This window comes from Otolemur garnettii, unplaced genomic scaffold (assembly GCF_000181295.1).
Source record: "Otolemur garnettii isolate 467f Iridium unplaced genomic scaffold, OtoGar3 scaffold00001, whole genome shotgun sequence".
NCBI lineage: Eukaryota > Metazoa > Chordata > Mammalia > Primates > Galagidae > Otolemur > Otolemur garnettii.
In genome coordinates, this window is record NW_003852396.1 from 38,706,339 (window position 1) to 38,718,631 (window position 12,293).

The 12,293-nt window shown below is 39.1% G+C and overlaps 1 protein-coding gene across 1 annotated transcript in view; it reads left to right on the forward strand.

The window, feature by feature from the left end:
• IPO7 (importin 7) overlaps nt 1-12,293 on the forward strand; it is a 60,605-nt gene that overhangs the window by 24,149 nt on the left and 24,163 nt on the right. The window contains exons 5-10 of the mRNA XM_003781088.2: nt 1,938-2,094; nt 5,367-5,456; nt 8,226-8,320; nt 8,433-8,517; nt 10,710-10,844; nt 11,890-11,989. Coding sequence (XP_003781136.1) covers nt 1,938-2,094; nt 5,367-5,456; nt 8,226-8,320; nt 8,433-8,517; nt 10,710-10,844; nt 11,890-11,989 — 662 coding nt within the window. The remainder of the gene's footprint in view (nt 1-1,937; nt 2,095-5,366; nt 5,457-8,225; nt 8,321-8,432; nt 8,518-10,709; nt 10,845-11,889; nt 11,990-12,293) is intronic.

Genomic DNA, 12,293 nt, shown 5'->3' on the forward strand with positions numbered 1-12,293 from the left:
AACTCCTGGGCTCAAGCGAGTCTCCTGCCTCAGCCTCCCAAGTAGCTGGGACTACAGGCGCCCGCCACAACGCCCGGCCATTTTTTTGGTTGCAGCCATCATTGTTGTTTGGCGGGCCTGGGCTGGGGATTTGAACCCGCCACCTTAGGTGTATGTAGCTGGCGCCTTAGCCACTTGAGCCACAGGCGCCGAGCCTCCAAAGTCTTTTAGGGTGTTCATCTGGGATGGGTAAATGGAAAGAGCTGCATAATGTAGTTCTTACTTTTAGTGTTAAAAGGGAATTTTGCCTATAATTATTATAGTTTACATATTCACTACAGAGTACAATTGGTCTTCTTTTATAAGTTGTGATTATTTCCAATTTAACTTAGAGAAAGATACAAATAAACTTAAATGTATGCTAGGGATAATCTCTTAGCACATGACAGTAATATTTAAAATCATGTAGGCTGGGTACAGTGTCTCATGCTTATAATTCTAGCATTGAGGGAGGCCGAGGCAGGTGGATTGCTTGAACTCAGGAGTTTGAGACCAGCAAGAGTGATCCCTATCTCTACAAATGATAGAAAAACAAGCTGGACATTGTGGCGGGTGCCTATAGTCCCAGCTACGTGGGAGGCTGAGGCAGGAGGATTGCTTGAGCCCAGGAGTTTGAGATTCCTGTGAGCTATGATGACACCATGGCACTCAACCCAGGGCACAGTATGAGACTCTGTCTCAAAGAAAAAAGAACATGAAAATGGGCAGTACCTGTGTCTCAGTGAGTAAGGCTACAGGCCCCATATACTGAGGGTGGCAGGTTTGAACCTGGCCCCGGCCAAACTGCAATAAAAAAAAATAGCCAGGTGTTGTGGTGGGCGCCTGTAGTCGCAGCTATTTGGGAGGCTAAGACAAGAGAATCGCCTAAGCCCAAGAGCTGAAGGCTGCTGTGAGCTATGACGCTACAGCTCTCTACTGAGGGCAACAAAGTGACCCCCCCCCCCAAAATGTGTTAATTGTGTTGTTAGCCTTAACAGTCATTAGTGTGAATTAATGATTTTTTTTGTTCTTGGCAATTTACTTACCTTGGTTCTCATTTCACTCAGTAGGTAAACGCTTTGTCTTTACCTTTTAAAAACGTAATCAGATACTCAATTCTTAAGTTTATTTTCTCTCTTAAAGAAGAAGGGTACCAATAAATCAAACCTGAGATATGCTGTGGAAAACCAGTTTAATGCAGTTTAGATAATCACCTATTCCAAAAAGAGATAAGCTGTGGCTATTAGAGAGTAATGATTTTAACACATAGTTTATACAGGGTGGCCATAAAGTTAGTGTGCAGTTTAAATAGTTACAACTATTTAAAGATGGTAGTGTATAATCAATTTTAATTCTGTTGAAATTATTTCAATAGAGGTTGGAGCAATGGCTGAACCTTTCTTTAGCAGTAAGATGGCTAGCTGGTGGGAACAAAAGAAAACACCAGTACAAGTGCTGTAAATGGTATATTCGCTCCTGCTTACAACATAAGCAGCAGTTTACCAGCTACTTCTGTTTAAAAAATAGATGATGGTATCTTCTCATTTGTATCAGCATTCATTGCATAATAGTTAAGAGAAGAGACCCTGGATTCTAGCTACTTAGATTCATGCTTAGATGTGTAATCCTGGGAAAGATAATTTCTGTAAAATTGGGGATACTAATGGGGGCCTTGAAGATTATTGGCCTCATAATAAATGTTCAGAAACTATTATTTCAGGTTTTACTCAAGTTGGGTTTTTGTGTGGTTTTTCTCCCAGAGTAGGTTTTTCTTTTTCTAAATTAGTTAGGAAGTATTTGATTATGTTTGTATAAATAAACAAGTAGTTTACACACATTCACACATACACAGACACACACACATATATGTAATTGTGGAAATAAATTCTTACAGAATTAGTTTATATTCCTACCCAAAGGTATAAGAAACCAGAGGAGCGGAGTCCATTGGTAGCAGCAATGCAGCATTTTCTGCCAGTTCTAAAGGATCGTTTTATCCAGCTTCTTTCTGATCAGTCTGATCAATCTGTCCTCATCCAGAAACAAATATTCAAGATCTTCTATGCTCTTGTTCAGGTAAATTTTATAAAGCAGATTTTATGTATATAACATTAGTCTTATCATTTACACATTAAAAATTAAAGAATTTTAGCATCTGAATAATTACATTTAAAAATCTAGGTCAACAGTTCTCAACCTGTGGGTTGCGACCCACAGGCACTGTATTAAAGGGCCGTGGCATTAGGAAGGTTGAGAACCACTGATCTAGATTAAGTGGACAGTTTGCTAGGAATGTATAAATTGGCCTAAATAGTAAACAAGCATATTTCCCCCAAATCTGTAGGAAAAAGAAACCTGATAAATCTGAAATTGTAAAAGGGCAATCTCAAGTTCTCTTACAACATCCAGCACAACAAAATTAGTAACTTTTTATATCTCTTAGTTTAATTTATGAGTCTGAAAATCAGTTACTTGATTACAGTTAAAATCTAACACATACTGACATGCAAAATATAGATTGTTCTAATAAATATAAAACATTCTAAATTAGATGCAAAAATACTAATTCTGTGGACTTGACTATCACACAGTAATGGATTTCATTATTTCTGTATATTCTAAATGTTTCTGGGAAAAAAGATATCTACAAAGGAAATGGCTGGGTCTGTATCGCAGTGTAATGTAACTACTTATAAAACAATTTTTTTTTTTTTTTGGTTAGGATTTAAATTGGTTCTTTTTGTACCATATTGCCATAGAAAGATTTGTTTCATCTACTAAGATCTTGATTCAAGTCCCACCATATTTTTTTTAAGACAGAGTCTCACTTCATCGTCCTCAGTAGAGTGCTGTGGTGTCATAGCTCACAGCAACTTCAAACTCTTGGGCTCAAGTGATTCTCTTTCCTCAGCCATCTGAGTAGCTGGGATTACAGGTGCCCACCACAGCATCTGGCTATTTTTAGAGATGAGGTCTTGCTCTTACTCCGGCTATAGGCTCAGGCAATCCACACCCCTCGGCCTCCCAGAGTGCTAGGATTACAGGTGTGAGCCACCATTCCTGGCCTCCCACCATTTTTAAAAATTTCATTTCAGGCTGAGTACAGTGGCTCATACCTGTAATCCTAGTACTCTGGGAGACTGAGACCAGGTGGATTGCTTAATTTAAGCTCAGGAGTTTGAGACTAGCCTGAGCCAAGAGTGAGACCCGGGTGAAAAAATGAGCCGGGTGTTATGGCAGGTACCTATAGTCCTAACTACTTGGCAGGCTGTGGCAGGAAGATCACTTGAGCCCAGGAATTTGAGGTTGCTATGAGCTATGACATGACAGCACTCTACCCAGAGCACAGAGTGAGACTCTGTATCAGACAAAAAAAAAAGTCATTTAAATCTGTGACTTCACTTCCACCAAGACTAGCTGACTTACTCCATTGTTTGGTTGAATTTTGCATGTCTTTGCTAGACCTTTAAAGGTAACTGCCAATCTTTTTTTTTTTTTTGAGACAGAGTCTCACTATGTTGCCCTCAGTAGAGTGCTGTAATGTCACAGCTCATAGCAACCTCAAATTCTTGGGCTTAAGTGATTCTCTTGCCTCGGCCTCCCAAGTAGCTGGGACTACAGGTACCCACCACAACTCCCAGCTATTTTGTTTGGTTGTAGTTGTCTTTGTTGTTTGGCAGGCCCACGCTGGGTTCGAACCCATTAGCTTGGTGTATGTGGCTGGTGCCCTAGCTGCTGAGCTACAGGCACTGAGCCATAAACTGCTAATCTTAACCTAAGGGTACTTTCATGCCATTCTTTTGGATTCTTCCTGTAAAATTCTTTGTAAAGTAATTTGAATATATAATATCTATAGTCTTTTCATATTTTTTCTAACTGGTAGGGTGATATCTTTTAGATTAAAAATGCTTTTTTAAAACTACCCCAGGATATAGAACAAAATAAAGTCTTCTCAACTCATTTTTTTTTTGAGACTAACATTTCCTGCTGTCAGAATATAACCCTATCTCACTTGTGAAAATAGAAGATGTCCTAAGATCCTGCATTAATTTTTTTTTTTTTCTCTTTAGGTATCACCAAACTTGTTTTAATATGTACACACATAGTTCTATACCAGTGTACCAAATTCCCCTCCCCCCTTTTTGAGATAATCTCACTCTGTCACCCTGGATAGTGAGCCCTTGTGTCATCATAGCTTACAGGAACCTCAAACTCTGCTGCTCTAGAGATTCTCTTGCCTTAGTTTTTCTAATTGTTTTTAGTTGGGATGGGGTCTTGCTTTTGTTCAGACTGATCTTGAACTCCTTAGCTCACCAATGCACAGGCATTGGCCTCCCAGAGTGCTAGAATTACAGTCATGAGCCACCTCGCCCAACTTCAAAAACCCTTTCTTGAACCAGGAGAAAACTCTACCTGGAGACTCTAGAGAAAGCCTGGAAGTGGTGGTCTTCACAGATGACACCCAGCAGGGGTCACTGTTAAGATCCTGGCTGTTCCAGCCTACTGAAAGAATAGGATTTATGCCAGGAATGCAAGAATGGGCAACAGTAAGAAATTTGGGCTGGGCAATGTGGCTTACATCTGTAACGCCAGCACTTTGGAAGACCAAAAGGGAAGGATTACTTAATTCCTAGTGTTTTAAGACCAGCCTGGGCAATATAATGAGACCCCTATCTCTATCAAAAAAAAAAAACTAAGTGGGCATAGTGGCACACACCTGTATGTTACAGGGAGGCTGAGGTGGGAGGGTGACCTGAGCCCAGGAATTGGAGACTGCATTGAGCTGTGATCATGCCACTGGGTGATAGAGCAGGAACCTATCTCAAATAAAAGAAATTTGAACTGGGTGTGGTGGCATGCACCTGTAGTCCCAGTTACTCAGGAGCTGAGATGGGAAGGTCTTTTAGCCCAGTAGTTCATATATGGCCTGAATAATGTAGGGAGAGAACATTTAAGACAATTTTTGTGATTAATACTTACATCAGAATAGAGACCTATAACTATCTTTATGGATGTCAGATAAGGTATTTGATAAAATTTATAACTGCTTTAAAAAAGGAAAGTTAGAAACCTGGCATAGAACTATCCAGGTGTTCAGTAGAAATCCACAATAAATATCATACTTTATGGTGAGAATGAGATATAATCCCAATAATGGAATACAACAAGGATGCCCACAGTTACTTCCACTGTTTCTCATGGGAGATAACTAAGGAAAGAAATTTACATGTGTACTAAAAGCCAGAAAAGTAGATTGAATAAAATGCTTTTAGTACTGTGAAGAGTAAAAGTAAGCGGCATTTTTTTTTATAATGATTTAAAAATACTAATTCTTGATTTTTACTTAGTACACATTACCGCTGGAGCTGATAAACCAACAGAACCTGACAGAATGGATAGAAATTTTAAAGACTGTTGTGAACAGGGATGTACCTAATGTAAGTTTCTGTGTTCTCTTATATTACTAAATATAAGTATGTAGTGGTCTTTTGAGGACTTAACTGGTATTTTCTGTAACATTCTTTATAAACTTTTATAATTTGTAATGCATTTTGTCTAGGTATAGAGATACCTTTTTATTTGTTTATATAAGTGCATTTGCTAAGTAAAAATTTGTGAAGGGTTATTTCATTTATTATTGCTTATGTGCTGTATGTACCATACGGCACAGAACCTACCAAGAACTGAATTTCATAATAGCAATTCTTTTTTAACCCTCTAATATTAAGATTATGTTGGCTCAGCACCTGTGGCTCAAGTGGCTAAGGCGCCAGCCACATACACCTAAGGTGACAGGTTCGAATCCAGCCCAGGGCTGCCAAACAACAATGATGGCTGCAACCAAAAACATAGCCAGGCGTTGTGGCGGGCGCCTGTGGTCCCAGCTACTTGGGAGGCTGAGGCAGGAGACTCGCTTGAGCCCAGGAGTTGGAGGATGCTGTGAGCTGTGATGCCATGGCACTCTACCCAGGAGGATAGCTTGAGTCTCCGTCTAAAAAAAAATAATAATAAAAAAAAATAAAATGTACAACTCAGTGAGCTTTAGTTTATTCAGAGTTGTCCCACTGGGTTGTTTCTTACATTTAATTACAGTTTTTAAAGTTACCATATTTTTCTTTATAATATAATTTTCTAGAGAGATAGGAGAATGTATAAGTTCTAAAATATCTACTGTGTTTTAAGTGCGATTATATACTTACTTGCTACTCAAAAAAAACACTTCTGAATTTTATTTTAAACTTAAGACATTGGGGATTATATTATTTATCCAGTATAATACTATTAATGGCATAGGTAAGACCACCCTCCTACGTTTTGTTGTTTATTGTTTAATTTTGTTGTTTTTTTTTTAAATTTTAAAAGAATGCAGAAGATAGGAAACTGATGGGTATTTTTCTGTACATGTTTAGTTGGAATATATAACTTAAAAGTTCTCAAAAGTATTCTGTACCTTTTTTGTGATATAGTTAATATTCGGTAACATGTACAGGTTATAGGTAAGCAATTTAGCAAGTTATTAAATTATATGAAGGTTTGCCGGTGGCTGGTTCTAGTAGTCATCTCTGCCTTCATTGTTCTCATTTCCTATTATAATAGAGTTTGCCTGTTTTAGAGCTTTAATAAGTAATCTTTTATTTCTACCTTCTTTCACTTAATATACTATACTTATGAGATTCGTTTATGCAGTGTAGTTCCTTTTTTTTTTTCCAGTTTTTGGCCGGGGCTGGGTTTGAACCCGCCACCTCCAGCATATGGGGCCAGCGCCCTACTCCTTTGAGTTTTCCATCATTTTGAGTATTACAGATAAAACCAGGGAACATCTTTATGTGTCTTTTTGTGATCTTGCATTCTCACACCCTTGCATAAATAAATACCAAAGATTGGAATTGGCTCATGGGGTGGGTATATGTTTCACTTTATAAGTAACTTCCAGAATGATTGCCAAAGTGGTTGTAGCATTATTTTCACTGGCAGTGGATGAGAGTTGTAGTTGCTCTATATTTTTACTTCTTTAATCTAACTTAAAAAATACATCAAGGGCTCGGCGCCTGTGGCTCAAGCGGCTAAGGTGCCAGCTACATACACCTAAGGTGGCGGGTTCGAATCCCCAGCCCAGGCCCGCCAAACAACAGTGATGGCTGCAACCAAAAAATGGCCAGGCGTTGTGGCGGGTGCCTGTAGTCCTGCTACTTGGGAGACTGAGGCAGGAGACTCGCTTGAGCCCAGGAGTTGGAGGTTGCTGTGAGCGTGATGCCATGGCACTCTACCCAGGGGGATAGCTTGAGGCTCTGTCTCAAAAAAAAAAAAAAAATACATCAAGTAGGCTTGGCCCTGTAACTCAAGTGGCTAAGGCACCAACGACATACACCAGAGCTGGCAGGTTTGCATCCAGCCCAGGCCTGCCAAACAACAGTGACAACTACAACCCAAAAATTAAATAAATAAATAAATAATACATCAAGTAGTGAAGCAGTGAGCATGCCTCTTAGATAGAGTTAATATTTTTGCTGGGCATGGTGGCTCATGCCTATAATCCTAGCCCTCTGGGAGGCTGAGGCGGGTGGATTGCCTGAGCTCATGAGTTCGGGACCAGCCTGTGCCAGAGTGAGACTCTGTCTCTAAAAAAAAATTGGCAGCCGCTTTCAGTGCCAGCTACTCAGGAGACTGAGGCAAGAGGATTGCTCTCTCTCTCTCTCTTTTTTTTTTTTTTTTAATAGAGACAGAGTTTCACTTTATTGTTTACAGTAGACTGCCGAGGTGTCACACAGGTCACAGCAACTTCCACAACTCCTGGGCTTAGGCGATTCCCTTGCCTCAGCCTCCCAAGTAGCTGGGCGCCTGCCACAATGCCCAGCTGTTTTTTTGTTGCAGTTTGGCCAGGGCCAGGTTTGAACCTGCCACCCTTGGTATATGGGGCTGGTGCCCTGCCCACTGAACCACAGGCGCCGTCCAAGAGGGTCTCTTGAGCCCCATGAGTTTGAGGTTGCTGTGAGCTTTGACACTACAGCATTCTACCAAGAGTGACAAAGTGAGACTCTTGTCTCAAAAAAAAAAAAGTTAACATTTTTCCAAGTTTAACTTTTTATCATGAAAATCTGTCAGTGATGAAGCATTCACATTTTGGTGAATCTGTTCTTACCTCGTACTGTTCCTTCTAGATTGTATCATCTCTAACTATCATTCATTAAATGCACGTCTCTTTTAAGGAAACACTTCAAGTTGAAGAAGATGATAGACCTGAGTTACCATGGTGGAAATGTAAGAAGTGGGCTTTACATATTTTAGCAAGGCTTTTTGAAAGGTAATCGATTTATCCATATATGGTGATTTCAGTTTATTTTTAAGCTTTTGATTTTATGAGTGCTAGTATAAAGCATTTTAACGAAACAGTAGACATTCTAATATTCTTTTAGATATGGAAGTCCTGGCAATGTTTCTAAGGAGTATAATGAATTTGCTGAAGTATTTCTGAAGGCATTTGCTGTTGGTGTCCAGCAAGTAAGTCTGAGATATTATTTCTATGTAGAAACATGATAACCTTTAAGTTAATTTCTGTCTTCTAAAGAGTGCATGTTTGAACTCTGTAGCAGTTCTTATTTTGGGCTTAGTACCCTGTTACACTCTTAAGTTGTTGAAGACATCTGTGGGCTCTCATTTATATGGGTTGTACCTAATGATATTTGCCAGGTTAGAAATTAAAACAAAATATAGCAGTAATTTAAAAGCAATAAATTCTTTATTATTTTTTCTACTGTCTGGCTTAATAAGAGGCAGCTGGATATTTGTCCTTTTTTTGCTTCCAGTCTGTTTTAATTTGTTGTGGTTGACATAAAGAAAATTTGGTGTTACAGGGGTGAAGTTGGAAAAGTTGGTATTTTAATAGATTTTATAGGTAATTATGGAAATTATTTGATATTATACCAGAATTGTTCAATAGTAGTTTCTTAAAAGTTAATCACAATGTGGACTTTGAAATTACAAAAACAAACCTTCCTGTATTCTTTTACATTAAAACTTATTGGTATGTATTGCACTTTGAGACTTTTATTCATACTTGATTTTGAAACATCCTGCATTGGTCATTTTGAAACTGTTGACTCATTGAGTTAATATAGATCAGGGGGCCAGTTCACTGTCCCTCAGACCATTGGAGGGCTGGACTGCAGGCCCTGGGACAAGTCAGCTGCTAAGCAGGACAGGCAGTGGCGGCAAAAATACCTGGCAGGTGGGATAAATGTTCTAGGTGGGCCATAGTCTGAGGATGCCTGATACAGAGTTTCCAAATGTTTACACATTTCATTATGCAATTTAAAAAGATCAGATGGGGTGGCTAACACTTTTATTCCCAGCACTTTGGAATGTCAAGACAGGAGGATCACTTGAGACTAGGAGTTTGGGAACAGCCTGGGCAACCTAACTGGACCTTGTCTTTACAAAAAAATTTAAAGATTAGCCAGGTGTGGGCAGGGTACAGTGGGTCATGCCTGTAATCCTAGCACTCTGGGAGGCCAAGGCTAGTGGATGGGCTCAGCTCACAGGTTTGAGACCAGCCTGAGCCAGAGCGAGACTTGTCTCTTTAAAAAAAAAAAAGCCACCACGGCACTCTACCAAGGGGGACAAAGTGAGACTTTGTCTCCAAAAGAAAAAAAAAGAAAAGTTAGATGTGATGGTGAGTGTCTGTGGCACAGCTACTGTGGAGGCTGAGGCTTGAGCCCAGGAGGCTGCAAAGAGCTATTATGGCACTGTACCCTATTCTCGGTGATAGAGCAAGACCATGTCTTTTTAAAAAAGAAGAAAAAGAAAACCATGTTTGTTAATATCACCACCAGTCATCAGAAATGTATTTAAATGTTGGAAAGCTTTTAAATTAATGATGGTAATCTAAAAATTCTAGAATTCTAATTTTTGCTTGAAAGTTCAAATTTTAACATCAGTAACATATTGTCAGCTGTTTCTTTGGTGTGACAGGTTCATGTCATTCATTTTTGAGAAAAAAATCTATCACCTGCCTAAGTCTAAATAACCATTATTTGTCAGTTCTTTCAAGTGTAAAATAGTGTTTCATAGAATAAGTGAATATTTCCGCTTTCAACTTGATCTCATGAAGGCGGTTTGTGTACTTCTCATTTAATCATAATTTTTTTTCATTAAGGATATTCTTAACAAAAACTTAGTCTACAATTAGGGCTGTAAAGAATACAATGACCTTAGTTTCACAGTCCCTTGATTCACTTAGGTGCCAGAAGTTTTATCACCATTTCTTTCGTGGGCCAGAGGTATGAAAGTTGATATTCCGAAACATAAAGTAGAATTAGAACCCTTGGCAGATGCAAAATAAAATTGACTCATTTGGGTATGGTTTTCTTAGGAGATGAGTTTAACAGGATAGTACTGTCTCAGTGTGGTTTGTCTAGTAGGTAGCATATGGTTTTTTCTTCTTCTTACTCTTAATCAGAAACTAGTCCTTTGACACAGTATTACTTCAGACTGTTCATTGTTTAAATGCTTTAGGAATAAACATGGGTTGCTAACACCTAATCATAAAATTACATTCTTTCAAAAAGAATGTGGTTGTCATTTTTTGATGATGACTTGGGCATTAAGGCATGTGTCAACTGTTTTTACTGGCTTTTAAGTGGTTAAAATTTCTATTTGAACTTTGGTTTTTGATAGAACATTTTTTTTCTAAGGTTTTATTAAAGGTGTTATATCAGTACAAGGAGAAGCAATATATGGCTCCTCGAGTTCTGCAACAGACATTAAATTATATTAATCAAGGAGTTTCCCATGCCCTCACCTGGAAGAATCTAAAGCCTCATATACAAGTAATAATTTTGTATCTTAAATGTTTTTCTAGCCAATGTAATAGAAATAACGTCAATTGCCATAAAGGATGAAAAGCTGCATGTTTTATTGTGTTAGTCTGGTTGTGGTGATTGTTTTGAGAGTGCAACAGAAAAAGGAGATGTTGGCTCGGCTCCTGTGGCTCAAGCGGCTAAGGCTCCAGCCACGTACACCTGAGCTGGCAAGTTCGAATCCAGCCCGGGCCCGCCAAACAACAATGACGGCTGCAACCAAAAAACAGTTGGGCGTTGTGGCAGGCGCCTGTAGTCCCAGCTACTTGGGAGGCGGAGGTCAGAGACTCACTTGAGCCCAGGAGTTGGAGGTTGCTGTGAGCTGTGTTGCCGTGGCACTCTACTCAGGGCGACAGCTTGAGGCTCTGTCTCAAAGAAAAAAGAAAAAGGAGATGTAGGCTTGGCGCCTGTAGCTCACTGGCTAAGGGTGCCAGCCACATACACCGAAGCTGGCGAGTTCAACTCCAGCCCAGGCCTGCCAAACAACAATGACTACTACAAACAAAAAATAACCGGGCGTTGTGGTGGGCGCCTGTAGTCCCAGCTACTTGGAAAGCTGAGGCAAGAGAATCGCTTAAGCCCAAAAGTTTGAGGTTGCTATGAGTTGTGAGCCATGGCACTCTACCCAAGGCAACAGCTTGAGACTCTGTCTCAGGAAAAAAAAGAAAGAAAGAAAGAAAAAGGAGATGTAACAGTGACATAACATTATGAGAGGTATTTTGTGAATATTTGTTTTTTAACCTAAAACTGTTAACTTCAAACTTGTATTAAAGTTTTACTGTTGGATTGTGATTAGTTAACATTTTATAATGTAAATTGAAGTAAGCAAGGGACTTTATTTCACCAATCAGTTCCCAAGATAGTTGACTTAACTCCTGTTTCTTTAAGTAATTTATTTGCTTTATTTAGAGCAGAGAATTTGATAGACTAAAATTTTATGTTTAGTAGTTAAAGGAATATGAAAGTTTAAATTTGAAAACTGAAGGCTGTTACTTTCTTAACTTTTAAATTGCAGGGCATTATCCAAGATGTTATTTTTCCATTGATGTGCTATACAGATGCTGATGAGGAACTTTGGCAAGAGGACCCTTATGAATATATACGCATGAAGTTTGGTAAGGGATTTCCCCCTTTTTAGAAATAAAATATGCCAGTAGTTAAGATTTGAGTGGTTGTGTATATCCAATGTAGGGGGTATTATGGCCCCAGCTTTGGTACTAAAAACTTTGTTTTTAATGTGATTTATCCCTTGTTTAGACCTTTTTGAGGTTATTCATTACCTGTGGAATTTGATAATGATAATCTTATTATTGTTATTATTATTTTTGAGACGGAGCCTCAAGCTATCCCCCTGGGTAGAGTGCCATGGCATCATGCTCACAGCAACCTCCAACTCCTGGGCTCAAGCGAGTCTCCTGT